Below are 18,815 nucleotides of genomic sequence, written 5' to 3'. Positions count from 1 at the left end.
CCAGTTTCAGGCTGGTGGTGTTTGTAGTATGCCTGTGCTTCTGCAAAACAGTCATTTCCATTGATTATAATGGCATCTTGGAAGATATCTGTGGAAGTTGAGTCAGTTAGACATGGTGTCTATGCCATCAAAATTAGAGCAGTAGAAATATACTGTAGTAGAGATTCATGGCTGACAAAAAGTTGTGTAATTAAAGTATATGATGAAAATATGTAATTAAAAGTTCATGATCATAAACAGATCAACAGCCCAATGAACAGCAGTTTATTTGTATTTAAGACTCGTTTAATACCTTAAATGTGAATGTTACACTATGGGAGCCACATTCTGAGTTTAACTGCATCACACACAGAAAATATCTTCAAATCCATCACAAAATACTGAGTAGTGGTCGCTTTAGACCAGTGTCAGAAATTAACTATTTTACTATGGGGCAATATGTTTTACTTTTATGAGAGCATATATTTTTAACCACATAAAAACAAAGACCATATCGTCTATTTGTCAAAAACTCATAAAAAACACTTCATATTAGCTGCACACTTGCGTTTCATACAACAATACGAAATATTTCAAAGCAACAGGTCACTTTTAAACTCATGACTACTTAGGCCTAAAATGTAATAAGAATAAATAAATGTTAGATAACAAATAAAAAAAGATCCTGTAGAGGAATTCACTATGGAGACAATGTTTGCCCCTATATTTTAAATGTCTGGGGCATTTTTGTTACTTCCGTTTTTTTGCCCTGTGCCCTGGTCAATTTCTGACCCTGCTGTACTATAAACCACATTGTAGCAGTTACTATGTGTCTGTCTGTGGTCAGCTGCATTCTACATTTATTGTTTAGTTCAACTGCCCTTCAATCAGTGTTGGGGGGGGGGGGGTATATCCTGACCCCCTGACTTGCACTTCATCTTCCTGCAGACTCAGCTGTGTGTAGTAAAATGTACTCTTAGGTGAATCATCCATATCGTATAGGGCCTGGCAGGTGTAGATCCCCTCGGCTTCCTCCGAGACCCCCTCAATCACCAGAGTTGTTGTGTTGGTGAGCAGAGAAATCACTCCCAGTGTGCTGGCCAGGGGCAGAAGTTTTGAGCCCTGTCCGTGGTTGTAGACCAGAGGTTCATTTCTCTCTGTGCCGGGTCTGGAAAAGACCCAGATGAACAGTGTGGGCATGGTGGATCCACAATGAAGATACACAGTGCTGTTTACTGTCGCCTCCACCTGTTGCCTGATGTACTCGATTTCATCTGGGTCAGGGATATCTAGACCTAAGTACACACAAATAGAGTGATTGCAAAATTGTCAGTGCAACCAGTGAACATGCATTATGAAATGTTAGATATTCCATACAGCTGTCAGAGACGTGGTCTGGTGGGTAGTACTTCGACAAGTAGTGCTATTGTAACAGGAGCCAGCTGTTACGTGATAGCTGTGCGGTATGTGTAAACTTCACTCCCCTGGCCTCAAGAGGCGCACTAGCGACTGACACTAGGGGCTGTAGCCTTCCCTCTCAAAGCGGGTCGAGCAGGACCAATTACAGTGGTGCCGTGACCCGGATGGGAGTGAGATTTAGGAGGGTGAGTGTAATGGGAGCCTGCTGGCATATGATAGTTGTGAAGTATGTATTAATCTCATTCCCCTGACCTCAAGAGGCCCACTACAGACTGACGCTAGAAGCTGTAGCCTTTAGCCTCCTCATTAGCGTGCCTGCCTCCCATGCTGGCTGACGCCGCTTCGAATCCCGCTCTGAGCGGGTCGAGTAGGACCGTTTACAATATGTTGCTTGTGTATGGGCCATTTCCCAACATGATCACATGGGAAATCAACATGTTGCTTCTGTTGAACCCCATTCTGCTGAATTACTGCCAAGCACAATCACCCATCAGACATCTTTGCATCAATTCAGGTTATCACCTTTCCCTTTAGTGCAACTGATATTATGTTGCGTGAGCAACTTCCGAGACACAGGTTCTGGTCCCATTAGAATCAGGAAATAATCACGTTCACATACACAATGGTGAGCACAATTGGGAGGTTGCATTTTCGCTCTAAAATTACATTTTTACTTCAAATTCAACTGATGGTTACTTTTAGGGTTGGGCTTTCGGTTATAAGGTAGAGCTAATCAAATATTCATTCCTGTTGACTGTATTACATTTACTGTAAGTACAATTGCTTTGGCACCATTCTGTGAACATTTTAATTGGAAACTGGACCTCACACTTGCCCAGAAGTTCAACACTTCCAGCTTTGACCATTGGGGGTGGTGATTTGAATTTCTGACTGATTTTAGCAGCAAAAATTTTGACCTGATTTTGCTGAATTCACAGTGCCATCTGTCGTCATTTCCCAATCCCACACTCCCTAACATTTCCTGTCATCTCTAAACTATCCAGTAAAGTTAAAGGCAAAAAGACCAAAAATAAAACAAGAAATCCTATACATGCCCTACACATACTGTATATGTAAGTGCTGTAAACTGTTACCCAATAGACAATCAACATATTCCTTCATTTGACCAGGTGTGCATATTGAAAAAAAAAAAGATGTGTAGGTTGAGTGAGCATTACCAGAAAGGTTAATTTTGTAATTTCTGCACCACTAGTGTCACCTAACAGAATTGCAAAATAAAGATTTTCAAACTGGTTTTCTGAACATTTTAATTTATTTTTCTTCATTTGATCAGGTCCCATCCCAAACTCATGCATTTGGTTGAGTCAGTGTTACTCACGTTCATGTCAGGGTGGTCAGGCAACAGTGCCACACCTTTCAAGGAAATCTACGAATGGTTTTCATATATTTGTGTCCGCATAATAAGCTAGGATTGTAGAAAGTATTTTAACATGAAATAAAATTATTCACAAAAAGTAATCAAGATTTGTTCAAGAGTTGTTTTATCATTTAAAAAAATGGATTCTAAAACCCATGAGCATGTGATATTTTCAATAGCATATTGCAACTGGTTCAAACATTGGTTCAGTTCCAACAACAACAACAACAAAATAATCTCCACAGCAAATGTGTTACTTTTGTGCATAATAACCATAAACAATCATAAACAACTGTCTTTTAAATAGAACTTCCTACCCAGCATATATGACTTACGAACCCCTTTCAACACAAACTTTGTCCTCTTGCTTTATATCGAAAACATTCTTGACAAGCATTTGTTCAAGATCCTAAAACAGACACTCTCTATCATCACTGCTCCTTACCTTGTACAAAAACCAAGAGGAAGCAACAGAGCAGGGGGAAGAACCATGCAATCCCCATGGTGCTACAAACTTAAGGAAATGTTGAAAGCAGACCTACAAGACAACAGGCATTTGGACAGTTCTAGACCAGAACCTTCCAATGAACAGACTACAGGGACACAGGTAACTGACAGAGTACTTCTTCTCAGTTACTTTAAATTATTTATTAGTGCCTTACATTGCCCAGGTGTGCATGGTTCGGTTTCTCTAGTTCTCTGAGGCCAAGAGAGGTATAGAGTGTCTGGTTGGTGGCACAGTATTTATTATTGAGCAGGCTGGTTGAGGGATATGCCTCTCTGAAATTCAATCAGACTATTACCCACCTGAATAAGAAACAAGGTCAGAGAAGTACAATGGAGAACAAACACCTCTATGCAATGTTAACTTCAAGGGATTGTTGCTAGGCAACAATCCCTTGTGTTCATATTGATTGATAATATCGGATTAAATGTGGATCAAAGATGGAACCATGGCCTGGCATTGAGATGCATGTGTTCCAGACACACTGAACCATGGTGCCCATGTGGAAAATGCAAGTTTAAGTCTGGCTAGAGACACCAAATTTACCCCAACCATGCCTAGGGAAAATGTGAGTTTTCCACATAAGATGTTCCTAAAGTCCAATAAAATGAACCAATCATTTCTTTATGATTTTAGAGGCATGTTAAGATTGGGGTTAGAGATTTAGAGGGTTTGGACTGTGTTTGATAGGAATGTTGGGAGAGGAATGCAGTCTGATCACACTGTGAATTCGGCAATCTGAGGTCGAAAGTTTTGCTGCTGAAATCAATCTATGCTTACCAAAATTCATATCACTACCCCCCAGTGGCCAAAGCTGGAAGTTTTGTTTAACGTATGGGCATGTGTGGGCTCCAGATTTCAGGTGAAATGTCCACAGAATACTGCCAAAAGTGAGTTCTTATTTGTAAATGATGAAATACAGTCAACATGATTGCATATTTTATTAACTCTACCCCCAACCCAAACCTTAACTTAACAGTCAGTGAGTAAAAAGATTATTTTAAAGCAAAAATGAAAGCTCAGAATCGCGCTCACCAATTATTATGCGAACACAATTACTTACTGGTTCCCACGAGACCAGAACACGTCTTTGAGGTTACTCCCACAATGCAGTGATATAGGGAAACGTGTTCAAAAAATGTCTAATGGGCTATGTTGCTTGTCAGTAATTCGGCTGAATGGGGTTGATTTCAGGGTACATGAACTTTCAGAAGCTACATGATGATGTGTAAGCATTGTGTAAGCAACCTGTAAGCATCTATTGACTACCAAAAGTTGACTACTTGCTTTCATTCTAAGTATAAATATTTTCCTGGCATGTGGGAAAACTCGTTCCTCCCTCTTTCAGAACTAAGCTAGAGGCTTTCCGTTGTTAGACCAACACTCTAATTAACAGGGACTTGGTGCTGCACTTCTTCAGGAGAAGGCAGCTATTTTTAGTGAAGTTATGGATGACAAACACTTGCAAAACAGGATAAGTGAAACAACATGTCTTCTGAAGCAAGTGTTTGAATGAATGATTGAAATTGATGATTAGAACTGTGTATAACATGTTGAGCAGTGGCGGCCCATGCATTTTAAATCTAGGACCTAAGTGCAATTCATGCCATTTAGAAAACACTGTTTCACAATTAATAAGACACGCTATGCCCATGGACATCATACATTACATCGCAGCCAAATAATAATACCAATTGACATTTTAAAATACGTCCACACACGAAAGCCAAATAAGTCTAATACCAGGAAAAAGCTAACTAATAATATTTGCAATCTAAATGTTGCTTGCAATAATTTTTGTTTCGTAAGGGTACACGGTTACTTTTCAAAACTTAAACTGACACTGAATGCTCCAGCCAGCCTAATTTACACTTAGAAAACTCCTGATGTTGCTATAACAATGCAAAAAGCACTTACCAATTTACTTGAAAATCAGCCCTCATTTCTTGTACATCTCAGGTTTTTAAATCCATAAGGATCTCTTTCTCAGTGTCGATAGCAACAGTGATGACAGCCAACTCGTCAGCAAGATCTCGCGCTCTTCGCTTTCAAATTACGTACATCACTTAAAGCGTGATTGCGTCACTCAGGGCCAGCTAGAAGGCCTCAACTGGGACATACACTATATTGCCAAAAGTATTCGCTCACCCATCCAAATAATTGAATTCAGGTGTTCCAATCACTTCCATGGCCACAGGTGTATAAAATGAAGCACCTAGGCATGCAGACTGCTTCTACAAACATTTGTGAAAGAATGGGCCGCTCTCAGTAGCTCAGTGAATTCCAGCGTGGTACTGTGATAGGATGCCACCTGTGCAACAAGTCCAGTTGTGAAATTTCCCCGCTACTAAATATTCCACAGTCAACTGTCAGTGGTATTATAACAAAGTGGAAGCGATTGGGAATGACAGCAACTCAGCCACGAAGTGGTAGTCCACGTAAAATGACAGAGCGGGGTCAGCGGATGCTGAGGCGCATAGTGCGCAGATGTCGCCAACTTTCTGCAGAGTCAATCGCTACAGACCTCCAAAGTTCATGTGGCCTTCAGATTAGCTCAAGAACAGTGCGTAGAGAGCTTCATGGAATGGGTTTCCATGGCCGAGCAGCTGCATCCAAGCCATACATCACCAAGTGCAATGCAAAGCGTCGGATGCAGTGGTGTAAAGCATGCTGCCACTGGACTCTAGAGCAGTGGGGACACGTTCTCTGGAGTGACGAATCACGCTTCTCCATCTGGCAATCTGATGGACGAGTCTGGGTTTGGCGGTTGCCAGGAGAACGGTACTTGTCTGACTGCATTGTGCCAACTGCGAAGTTTGGTGGAGGGGAGATTATGGTGTGGGGTTGTTTTTCAGGAGCTGGGCTTGGCCCCTTAGTTCCAGTGAAAGGAACTCTGAATGCTTCAGCATACCAAGAGATTTTGGACAATTCCATGCTCCCAACTTTGTGGGAACAGTTTGGGGATTGCCCCTTCCTGTTCCAACATGACTGCGCACTAGTGCACAAAGCAAGGTCCATAAAGACATGGATGAGTGAGTTTGGTGTGGAAGAACTTGACTGGCCTGCACAGAGTCCTGACCTCAACCTGATAGAGCACCTTTGGGATGAATTAGAGCGAAGACTGCGAGCCAGGCCTTCTCGTCCAACATCAGTGTCTGACCTCACAAATGCACTTCTGGAAGAATGGTCAAAATTTCCCATAAACACACTCCTAAACCTTGTGGAAAGCCTTCCCAGAAGAGTTGAAGCTGTTATAGCTGCAAAGGGTGGGCCGACGTCATATTAAACCCTATGGATTAAGAATGGGATGTCACTTAAGTTCATATGCGTCTAAAGGCAGATGAGCGAATACTTTTGGCAATATAGTGTATCTTAATGACCACACCCACCAAGAACAAATAAATCAATCTGATTGGCTGATGAATCTGACAATCTGACTTTAGATGCCTATTCACTGCATTGTTGAGGGATTCTGTAGAAATTCTGAAGGCTTAACGGGGTGGAGCTCAGACTCACGTGCTGCTTCGGCTAAAGCGCTTGGCTTTGGGCATGCGATTTATGAACCAGTCGCCAAGCTTCGCTTGTTAGGCTCAAGAAATAAATTCTGATTGGATAAATTATTCATTGTTTGCTATTCGTTTGTAGATGAATTAGGAGTGGAAAGCGATTGAAAATAAATTGGCAAAAAGGTGAATGAGAATGAAAGGATGATAAAATATTTATTTATTAAACATGTTAGGCCAGCAAAGAAGGCTTTGCTGGCCCTGAGAATTCGCCACTGATGTTGAGGAGTGACTAACTAAAAGTTGCATTTTTAAAGCTAAAGTGTAATTTCTGCACCACTAGCATCACTAGACGGAACTGCAAAAATAATTGCTGTTTTCCAGCAGATTCCAGTAAACTCCCCCATTGTCCATTGGTTGTACAATCAGATAGTCCCACCCAATCTCACAACATTGGTCAGGCCAATGTTGCTGTGTCGGGCTGGTCAGGATGCTCAAACATGTGTTCCACAATTAATTTACAAATGGCTTATAGTTGACTTATAGATGATATTAAGCTGGGTTAACAATTTAAATCAAGAAATTATATAAACACATCAGCTTTACTATAGTAGTGTCTTTTTAAAACAGTTTATAGTTTTCAAGCTACAAGCTACAATTCATTTTAGTAAATTAGTTAATTTGAACATTTCATATAAACGAACCGGTTCACAAAAAGGTTAACTGATTCATTTGAGTCTTTGTGCGGCATTACTAAATAGTAAAATATTTAATAAATACTGCTGTTCATTATTATATTTTTGACTCTGATATAGAAATTAGACTGTTTTCTAGTTTTATTAGTTGTATTTCACAAGCCTAAGTTTATCTTTTCAAGATATTACCCTAACTGAGAGTGTTTTATTTATTTATTTATTTATTTGTGCCATATTAAATAGCCTACTGCATGCAATATTGTATGAATGTAGTGTAGCTAAATACTTTTTAAAAGTAGCTTGACTATATTATGACAAAGTCTTTCTAGCAAGTCCATGTTTGGAACGCTCTCAGGAGGCTATTTTCAGTCATGACAGTGCAGCTCCTATCTACTTGAACAGGGTAAGACTAATATCTCCAAAACAGTTCATCAAGATTACGATCAAAGAACATATTTCAAATTGGCAATAAAATCTGACAACACTGATATCATAAATTGTGCTTCTTTACCTCAGATTACACAAAACCCTCCCCCCGCAATTTTCCTGGCTTGCGTTCTTGAGTTGATTGACAGGCGATGTCTGTATCTAAAAGGTGATTGGCTCTTTTCCCTGTAAGGCGGGACTTCTTTTCTACATCCGTAGACCGTTGGCTGCCGTTGGGTGTTCCAATTTCTCCCATTCATTTTAATAGAATTGGCCCGTCTCTGCTAAATAGTCTCTGATTATGAGTAGCTTGTAGCGTAGCAAGCTAATTTAAATTTACATTTAATTTATTATTTATTTATTTATTTTTATGAGATAAGATAAAATCAACAAGTAGATATGCACATATTGAATTGGATGTTCTTTGGCAGGAACGCCACATTTCTTCAAGTTCATGTTCAAAAGACAAAAGCAACCCCTGCCATTTTATTACCACAGATGCTGCATCACATGACAACAATGATGAAAGGAAGATAAAAGGCAGAGATTTCAGAGAGGAGTTGATTTGTGATGAGTAGGATGAGTGGGCCCAGGGGTGGACTGGGAAGAGAAATCGGCCCTGGATTTTAAATAAAAAAAACCTGCCCAAAAGTTGTTGGACCAAATTCCTTACCGGTGAAGCACATCCCTTATTAAAGCAGTCTGAGACTGCGGAGGCCAAACACATCTTCTTCGGCAGACCTACAGGCCTGGGAGGGAAGTCACGAGGGAGGGTGGAATGGAAAATGTGAGTAGTACAAAAACAAACTGTTTTGGGGTGTTTTTTTTCAGGAGGGGGTAACTGCGGTGACAGGAGATCGGATTGGAGAGAGCGGAGTGGAAGGTATTGAAAGTCTCTGAGTCTTATCTGAGGCTAAATCTTACAGGTGTGGTGCCCTTTCAACACAGATCTGGCTGTGCCTGGCAGGGGGGTTGGCAGCACATTAGAGTGAGGCCCTGATTGCTGAAGAGACCTGCTGCCTAAATCACTGCTGCCATCGCAGTGCACTGACGCTCTGATATTTTGGAGAATAAAACCTGAACAAAAAAGTACTGTGTGGTAAAATCATGGTATAGCGATGGTATCAGATGGTAATACCATGCAATGTTGGGGAGTAATTAATCAAACTACATTTTCAGTGGCATAACAATAGTCTTCAAAACCGTTTTTCCAGTAACAAGCAACTTTTCCCAGGAAGCATTGGTGTTGCATGACCAAACGATAATCAAACATGCTCTCCTAAAAATGTGATTCTCTCAGGTAACATTAGAACGTATGATTCATTTTAGTGAATCAGTTTGATTGGATGGTTCATTTAAAAGAAGCTGTTCAAGAAAAAAATTAAATAAAATTCATTGATTTATTTCATTTTGATTCTTCAAATGAAACCACTCCCTGTGCTACAGTCTTCTTTCTTAAAGGGATAGTTCACCCAAAAATGAAAATTATTTCATCATTTACTCACCCTCATGCCAACCCAGATGTGTATGACTTTCTTTCTTCTGCTGAACACAAACAAAGATTTTTAGAATTTTTAAACTTTTGTAGCTCCAAAAGCACATAAAGGCAGCATAAAAGTAATCCATTCGACTCCAACATATCTTCTGAAGCGATATGATAGTGAGTAACAGATCAATATTTAACTCCTTTTTTACTATCAATCTCCACTTCTCTTGTTTTTTGGTGATTCGCATTCTTCATGCATATCGCCACCTACTGGGCTGAGTGAAGTTTTTGATTACTGTGAAGTTGTTGGTTTTTTTTGTGTGTGTGTGTGTGTTTGTTTGTTTGTTTGTTTGTTTTTAATCATATATTTCAAATTTTTTCTGAAAAGGCACATTTTTCTCATGTTAAATGAAGTAACCCCTAGAAAACTTTTTTGATATTTGTGACTCATAAAATTCATGATATTTGTAAATATATATATATTTCAAATATACATTCAATTATACAATTATTCTGTTTAAAATTAATGAAGAATGTCTACGAATTTGACATGTTTTAAACAACATTTTTATAATCTCTGAAAAACTTATTTGTCACTGAGCCAAATAAATCGTCATATTGTGGTGAGATATTGCCTCCTTAAATTGCTTCAATGTAGCTACTTATCAGTATCTTTTCTTTCTTTTTTCTTTTTTTTTTCCTTTTTTTTTTATTAGCTTGTAGTGTAGCTAACTACTTTTTTTGAATGGCATCTCCACTGTCATTTAACTACTTATAACTTAAAGTAGCTGTTCCAAAGTAGTTTCCACAACACTATTACCAAGCTTTGATGTATACCAAGGCACTGAATGATTACTATATTCAAATACCATCGGATTTACATGGTACTCTAAAGAACTTAAAATAATATGATAAAACAGAAAACCTTTTTTTTTTTTAAACATATTTGTGTGGAAGTGGCCAAAGATAGCTAGAAAGATTAGCACAATCTCTGCCATTGATGTTCTTCTTAATGATCATGTGACTGTTCAGCTGGCCATACCTAAAAATGCTGAAAGTAAGAAAATGATTTCATCAGGGCCTGGTCACTATCTGTATTTACACACACTCAAGAATGCCTTGTCCAGATCAGATGCTGTTTTTGCTGTAATTGTTGAGTATGTACAGAGAGACTGTGTGTGCCATTAATGTATCAGGCTAAGCTCTGTGTATAGTTAATGTGCAGTATTGTACAGCATTACTCAGTGTTCTTCGATATTCAGCCTGACATTTCCTCTCCTAGCTGAGAGGCCCTTTGTGTGTTTTCCACAGCTTTGTCGTATCTCATGGTACTTACAGTTAGGATTGTGTGTATGCACACATGTGTACATATTTTTTTTATTCAATTTTTAATTATTTTTTTATTATCATCTCTGTCTTGTTGCTGTTTTTTATTGTTGTGCACTGGAAGCTCCTGTCACCAAGACAAATTCCTTGTATGTGTAAGCATACTTGGCAATAAAGCTCATTCTGATTCTGATTCTGAGAGAAGCTCTGCTGGGGCACAAGCTTCCTCTGAAACCATATCTGTAGCTCTCCTCTCCTCCCCAATAAAAATAATATATTTTCTGTTTTTAATATTGTCTATTAATTGCATTGTTATTTAATTGTGTATTAAATGTATACATGTATATTGTGTACATTGTGTGTCTTGTTGTACTGTCATGTACTGTATTGTATTTTATGTTGTATGCTTTGTGTATGGCACAGGGGTGACTGTCTGACTGCTAATGCACCACAATTTCCCACCAACCAACCGACCAACTCACTCACCCACCTGTCTGAGGTCAGAGGAAAGATCACAAAGTGATGAGCAATGATGAGCCCAGACCTTTGTGCAGTGGCGGAGCTAGGGGGTGGACAGGGGTGGCTGTGGCCACCATGGACCGAAGCTTGGCCACCCCATTGGCCACCCCACTCGCAACTGCCACTTTGGTCATTTTTTGTCTTGGGCAAAAAATCCCGACGATACAGAATTGCAGCCTGAAATTTCTGTGCCACTACAGACTGATCGCTGGCCCCTGCCAGGCCACCCCTTTGAAAAACTCCTGGCTCCGCCCCTGCCTTTGTGGATATTTATGGGGCCATCCTTGGAGAGGCATTTATTGAAAACAGTAATATACATAAAATGTTCAGAATGGGAAAATAAAGTGCCCAAGAGGGATAAGTGTCCAGATGAAAGGGGGATGTGGCATCCTCGCGGTGAGATGGGTCTTAGTGAATATCGGGGAAGTGTCCATGGGAGGGTCCAGGGCATGAGCAGGGTCCAACGGCCACACATGCTCCCCTCCTATTACCTGGGGTGTAAGGGGCATCGTCGTCATTGGCGAAGGCAGCCCGGCCTCCTAGCCCATCGGTCACAACACTTGCGACACATCTAACTCACGCCAGGGTCTGGGGAGTGAGTCTGTTGACGCATCTACCTTGGCTGGAACACTCCCCGCTCTGCTGCTGACCCTGCGAGAATGCCAGTGTGTGCATACATGGAGAATAGAAGCCGGCTCCCACTTTATATAGCAGTGGTGACGAGGCCAAACGCACATCAGGTTTATAATAGTTTATAATCCTGAATAACTCCGAGTACCCCTTTCCCACTTCCCGTAGATGCAAAAGTAGGAGAAAAGGGAAGAAAAAAAAACAAATAAAAAAGAATTGTGGAATCATTTTGCCATTTGAGTTTAAGTTACAGAGCTTTAACTGAGGAAAAAACTAAATGACTCCAGAGTACAACACTTCAATTTTGCCAGCTCCGTCAGAAATTTCAGAATAGTGTGAAAACAGAAAAAAAAAAAAAATCACTTAAAGGGATAGTTCAGCCAAAAATGAAGATTCTCTCATCATTTACTCACCCTCATGCCATCCCAGATGTGTATGACTTTCTTTCTTCTGCTGAACACAAATTATGATTTTTAGAAGAATATTTCAGCTCTGTAGGGCCTCACAATGCAAATAAATGGGTGCAAAATTTTGACGCTGCTAAAAGCATATAAAGGAATCATAAAAGTAATCCATACCATTCCAGTGTTTTAATCCATATCTTCAGAAGTGATATGATAGGTGTGGGTGAGAAACGGATCAATATTTAAGTCATTTTTTGCTTGAAATTCTTCTCCCTGCCCAGTAGGGGGCATATGCATGAAAAATGTGAATCACCAAAATGTTAAATGTGAAAGAATTTGAAAGTGATCTGAGGGCGCTTCTCATTTCTGAAATTGTGCATCCTCGTTTCCTTTCCTTGCTTCCTTTTCCTCACTTCCTAACTCCACCCTCTTAGGAAACGAGGAAAGGATGGAAGGAAAGGACACGAGGACAGAGGAACCGGAGCAAGAAGTGTAAAATGAAATGTCCTTGCTTACTCACATGTCACTTCAGAGCACGTTTTTGCGCATCTGCAGTACCTCGGCATGCTTGCCATTATGTTATTGAAACTTTATTTACTAATATATTCATAATAAATCCAAATAATTCAAGATGCACTGCTGAAGTATGTGACAATTATGGTTTATTTAAACCGCAAAGGTGAAACATTAAATAAAACTGTTGTTTCAGATGTGAAGGGGGAGGAGAATTTATGCGTGCATCAGGTGTTTTGACCAAAACGTCTTCTGCACAGGATGCTCCTGTGCTTCCTCGTTCAAGCATCCTCGATAAGCTTTCTCCGTCCTCGATCCAATAGAGAACTGGTACATCCTATGCTTTTTAGTGTGTCTGACAGAGTTGACAGAAATCCCAGTAAGATGTAAGTTATGAAGTGAATAAATGTCAATTTTCAGAAAAAGCGTTTTTATAAAAACCTGTTCCCTTACATGGTTCGTTAGCTGAGACCTTTGTCTGCAAATATGTCAATTTCAAATTAATATAGTATTAAAAAATTAAAACTCAGATTTTAAAAATGTTTTGTCCCTTATCTCAAGAATCAGTGAAATATATTTATATTTTAGTATCAACATTTTACGAAGCACTGGTACTTTTGACATCCCTACATGATGATAAAAAACATTCAGGGCTTTACTGAAAACATTTGTGGCTTAAAGGATTGTCCCAGGTTCAATACAAGTTGGCTCAGTCAACAGCTTTTGTGGCATAATGTTGATTACCACAAAAATATATTTAGACCCGTCCCTCCTTTTTTTAAAAAAAAGCAAAAATCAAGGTTACGGTGAGGCACTTTCAGTAGAAGTGAATGTGGCCAATTTCTGGAGGGTTTAAAGGTGCATACAGTAATTTGGGGCTAATTTAAAAAGTTTTACACATTATCAAATGAATTGTGTTTTTGTGAAGAGTGATCTGAATGGTATACATTCACATGAGATGAAGACTGTACTCTTAATAGTTTTCTAGAAAAAGTGTTTTTATTATACATGGTGTGGGTCACCCCCTTCAAAGTGTTTCGCCATGTTGAAATGACATGGTCTGCTGTGTTTCACTAAAAGCCGAAGAAGAAAATCCTTGCGCTCATTGGCTGCCGCCTATGTAGATACACATGTCTATGCTTAGCACAATGTAATTTTGGTGATGCGTAGAGCAAAAAGAACACAATGGAACATACTTATTATCGTGCTTTAGAATCAGACAACAGGAGATTCAGTAGCTGTACTGCCGAAGAAGCGAAAAAGGTCCGAAGCATGAAGACAGATAGTCCGGCAAAGGCAAAAAACTAGAGTAAACATCGGTACAGTATACACAAGGTGGAAAGATTTGATGACGGAGAAAAACATGAGCAGTGATGCAGATGTTGCTTCTTTTTTGTTGGACAGGTAAGACATTATTAATTGTTTAGACAACTCAAGGGCGTAGATTTGGCTTGAATATTGGGGGGGTTGCAGCGTGAAGCAGGTTTGGAGTGGTGGTGGCATAGTGGGCTAAAGCACATAACTGGTAATTAGAAGGTTGTTGGTTCGATCCCCACAGCCACCACCATTGTGTCCTTGAGTAAGACACTTAAATCCAGGTTGCTCCAGGGGTATTGTCCTTGTAATAAGTACACTGTAAGTCGCTTTGGATAAAAGCGTCTGCCAAATGCATAAATGTAAATGTACATGTGTCCATTGATCATGGTATAAACATTGGGGGGTTACCCCCTCCTATTCCCCTGGAAACTATGCCCCTGAGACCACTCTCTAAAATAGTATCAGTGGAATTTACAGAAAACTCATACAAGTTTCCCTCGAACTTTTAAAATTACGTGTGTAGTCAAAGTATGTTAGCAATGGATAGTTTTCAGCGGTGTTTAAAAACACAACCGGAAAGCAAAGTGTCATTTTATTTTCTTTGATATCACAGCTATAGTAAGGGGGGCGATTCTCACTAAAATTATGTTTACACGCATATTGTTTATGTCTTGTGGCTGTACCTTTGAAACAGTGAGTAATTTAATGGCCATTGTAAGTGCCTCGCTGGAACCTACATTTTTTTTTTAAAGAAAAGGAGGGACGAGTCAAAATAAATGTTTGTGGTAATCAACATAATGCCACAAATGCTGTTGATTGAGCTTAACTTGTATTGAACCCGGAATATTCCTTTAAGCCCGGGTAGCCCAACCCTAGCGCCGCCCATGATGATGAGAAAGGAGAGGATGCATGACGGCAAAAGTGGATGGCAAAAAGAGAAAACAGGGCTGATGGGAGGGGAGGGGAAAAAAGCACTCACAAACTTTCATAACATTGAGCCACAGAAGGATTAATGGAGCTTGATGCCTGAGACATTCCAACAAAATCAGAATTAACCAGACTGGCTTCAGAAAGAGCAGTGAACAGGGCCTACATATTTACTCCCAATTCCGTCATTACTGTAACTGCTGACAGCTTTGTGTTTTGTTCTTACTGTAGACACAAGCCACATTTTCCCAGGCTTCGTGCTCTTTGGAATTCTCAAAGTTACTGTATACTGCCTTCCATCCACAAGCGTAATATCTTTGGCTGCCACACTAAGGACTCTACTGTAATGGCTTCTCACAGGCCCTCTTCAGCCTTCTAATGATGGAGAGGGGCTTGTGGCCTGTCAACACAGTGTGTCAGGCTCTAAATGGATGAGCTTAACTGCTTCTTAAAGTGCCGTGGATGTATTTGTGACGCTGCCAAGCAGCGGACACACTAGAGCGAGTTTTACAGCTCAGCTGACCTGCTGACGGCACAGCGACAGACCCGTGACATAGCAAGACCGGCCTGTGTGTATATGAGTGTGAACCACAAAGCCCGGGAGAGGGTCTATTTGTGTTTTGGAGGAGCGGCTGTGAAGTGAAACACAGGTTCACGTCGGGAAACGTACATGTGGGTGTGTGAGTCAGAGAAGAGGGCGAGAAAGTTGACCTGGAAAGAGCCAGATGGGGGAAAGGGCTTTTAAGCACCACAGAGGCCTTCTGCAAACAACATGTGGAAAGGCTTTGGCCTCTAATGTAGCGTGGAGCATTTATGTACTGCACGCAGACTCCTCTACTGTCCATCAAAGAGAAGTCCCGCGGACTACACCAACATCTGAGTCCTCTCGCGGTTGAGCACCTACGACGACCCAGGGCTCTCGCGCAAATGTGCTACCTCATCTTCTGCTTCCTGCTACATCTTAATCTTACCGAACCCAGTCAGAGAAAAAGACTCCCTCAGGGCCGTTCCCTCACCAGCTCCAGTTCAGCTGTTCAGTGTGCGGAAGTGCTTACCCACAATCCTCCCCGAGCAGGTGGCCCCCTAACAGACCTCTTTGTTTTCCTGTGTCTTGCCAAAAGAAGCTGAAGGGAGAGGAAACAGAAGGCATGAGTAAATTAACTTTTTTTTTGTTTCACGTTTTGGCACTTTGCTCTTGGCTCTTCTCAGCCCAAATGTATACAATGCACTCATTGGGTCCAACATAGGATTTCCTGAACTTGAATGATGTCATTTAGTAGAGGCCAAAAGTCTTAGACAACACTGAAAATCTGGCGTTTTCCCAAGATTTGTGTGAAAGTGAATAAGTCATTGTTTTTTGTTGAACATTTTTTTTTTTTATCCAGGAAACAGCCGCAGTACATAAAACAAACCACGTAAAAATCATTTTGCAAAAATGCAAGTATAGTAACGTGATTCTATGAGACCAGGTTGCAAACTTGTGGAGTTCATGGCAGGCTGAGTGCATGCTGTCAATAAAGCAAAAGGGTTGGTTACCAAATACCAAAAAAAAAAAAATAATAAAATCTGAAATTCAAGCACATTTTCAACATAACTTTTCACTCAAATTATTGTGCTCATAATATAATTTGTAATTAAAAACATAGTATTAAATTAAGGGCTGTCAATTAATTATGCATTAATTTCATGTGATTAATTATATGAAAAAGAATGCGTTAAAAATGTTATGCAATTAACCCTTAAATGCATACCTTGGGTCTTTAGTGACCTGGGAACTCATTCCATCCCCTGTATCAAATCCATTTTTGGAGTTGTACCCACACCTCTTCAGTATTACTCAATCTGTCTCTTATAAATAGTGTAACACAAAAAAATTAATTAAAAAATGCCAAAAAATGCCCCCCCAAAAAAATAAAAAAAATAAAAAAATGGTTTAAGTACCAAAAGTGTATAGGGTCATGATAGACCCCGAGGTATGTAAGAGTGTCAGTTTTTGTTTTGTTTTTTTTACTTCCATAAATTATATTTGTATGATTATTTAATATCTACGTCTATACGTTTACTATCACAGGATATCTATTTCTTTGTTTATTACAAAAGAAATGAGTACTATATCCATACTAATAAATACTATATCATGTTGATTTTCTGTGCAACAATGAATTGTCAACAATGGTGTATTAACAGTATTTTATATGCATATACACATACATATTATACATGCTATTTCTTACTCATGGTGGCGCTGTTGTCTCAGTGATTGACTAGATTTAAATTTGACATCTACTTGAAGAAACAACAGAAAAGTAAACTATAGCAAGTACAACACATGAACAGTATGATATACACTATATTGCCAAAAGTATTCGCTCACCCATCCAAATAATTGAATTCAGGTGTTCCAATCACTTCCATGGCCACAGGTGTATAAAATGAAGCACCTAGGCATGCAGACTGCTTCTACAAACATTTGTGAAAGAATGGGCCGCTCTCAGGAGCTCAGTGAATTCCAGCGTGGTACTGTGATAGGATGCCACCTGTGCAACAAGTCCAGTCGTGAAATTTCCTCACTACTAAATATTCCACAGTCAACTGTCAGTGGTATTATAACAAAGTGGAAGTGATTGGGAATGACAGCAACTCAGCCACGAAGTGGTAAGCCACGTAAAATAGTCAGCGGATGCTGAGGCGCATAGTGCGCAGAGGTCGCCAACTTTCTGCAGAGTCAATCGCTACAGACCTCCAAAGTTCATGTGGACTTCAGATTAGCTCAAGAACAGTGCATAGAGAGCTTCATGGAATGAGTTTCCATGGCCAAGCAGCTAAATCCAAGTCATACATCACCAAGTGCAATGCAAAGCGTCAGATGCAGTGGTGTAAAGCACGCCGCCACTGGACTCTAGAGCAGTGGAGACGCGTTCTCTGGAGTGACGAATCACGCTTCTCCATCTGGCAATCTGATGGACGAGTCTGGGTTTGGCGGTTGCCAGGAGAACGGTACTTGTCTGACTGCATTGTGCCAACTGTGAAGTTTGGTGGAGGGGGGATTATGGTGTGGGGTTGTTTTTCAGGAGCTGGGCTTGGCCCCTCAGTTCCAGTGAAAGGAACTCTGAATGCTTCAGCATACCAAGAGATTTTGGTCAATTCCATGCTCCCAACTTTGTGGGAACAGTTTGTGGATGCCCCTTCCTGTTCCAACATGACTGCGCACCAGTGCACAAAGCAAGGTCCATAAAGACATGGATGAGTGAGTTTGGTGTGGAAGAACTTGACTGGCCTGCACAGAGTCCTGACCTCAACCCGATAGAGCACCTTTGGGATGAATTAGAGCGAAGACTGCGAACCAGGCCTTCTTGTCCAACATCAGTGTCTGACCTCACAAATGCGCTTCTGGAAGAATGGTCAAAAATTCCCATAAACACACTCCTAAACCTTGTGGAAAGCCTTCCCAGAAGAGTTGAAGCTGTTATAGCTGCAAAGGGTGGGCCGACATCATATTAAACCCTATGGATTAAGAATGGGATGTCACTTAAGTTCATATGCGTCTAAAGGCAGATGAGCGAATACTTTTGGCAATATAGTGTAGCTATTGACATTTGGGTGTACTAATGTAAGTTGTGTATCTGTTTAGACTTAGTAAATGCCTGAGAAAATACATATGTGTAACCTATGTGTCACATATGTGTAGCTTATGTGTAGCTCAATATGTGTTTGACAGCCAGTTGCGTCTCATGAAATTTCAGTATGTAAGTAATAAATCCTGTTCTAGATTCGACCTGATTTGCTGC

At 40.2% G+C, this 18,815-nt stretch overlaps 2 protein-coding genes across 2 annotated transcripts in view; both read right to left on the bottom strand.

Moving 5' to 3' along the window:
- Window positions 1–321: 321 nt before the first annotated feature.
- Window positions 322–18,815, bottom strand: part of LOC127416779 (V-set and immunoglobulin domain-containing protein 10-like 2) — a 77,997-nt gene continuing 59,503 nt past the window's right edge. The window contains exon 2 of the mRNA XM_051656332.1: window positions 322–1,274. Coding sequence (XP_051512292.1) covers window positions 847–1,274 — 428 coding nt within the window. The 3' untranslated portion in view covers window positions 322–846. The remainder of the gene's footprint in view (window positions 1,275–18,815) is intronic.
- Window positions 5,444–18,540, bottom strand: LOC127416775 (uncharacterized). The gene is made up of 2 exons (XM_051656329.1): window positions 18,403–18,540; window positions 5,444–6,441 (listed from the first exon to the last, which is right to left on the bottom strand). The coding sequence occupies exons 1-2, from the start codon at window positions 18,441–18,443 to the stop codon at window positions 5,859–5,861; spliced, it is 624 nt and encodes a 207-aa protein (XP_051512289.1). The 5' UTR covers window positions 18,444–18,540; the 3' UTR covers window positions 5,444–5,858.

Source organism: Myxocyprinus asiaticus, chromosome 26 (genome assembly GCF_019703515.2).
Source record: "Myxocyprinus asiaticus isolate MX2 ecotype Aquarium Trade chromosome 26, UBuf_Myxa_2, whole genome shotgun sequence".
Classification (NCBI taxonomy): domain Eukaryota; kingdom Metazoa; phylum Chordata; class Actinopteri; order Cypriniformes; family Catostomidae; genus Myxocyprinus; species Myxocyprinus asiaticus.
Note: the sequence above shows the minus strand (reverse complement) of the source record. Positions and strands in the feature narration are given on the sequence as shown.

Bases quoted from the DNA above. Each gene is read 5' to 3' on its own strand.
- LOC127416775 (XM_051656329.1), bottom strand. From the start codon at position 18,443: ATGGGAATTTTTGACCATTCTTCCAGAAGCGCATTTGTGAG. The intron at 6,442-18,402 runs GTCAGACACTGA...TGCATTTGTGAG, and splicing joins TCCAGAAGCGCATTTGTGAG to GTCAGACACTGATGTTGGAC.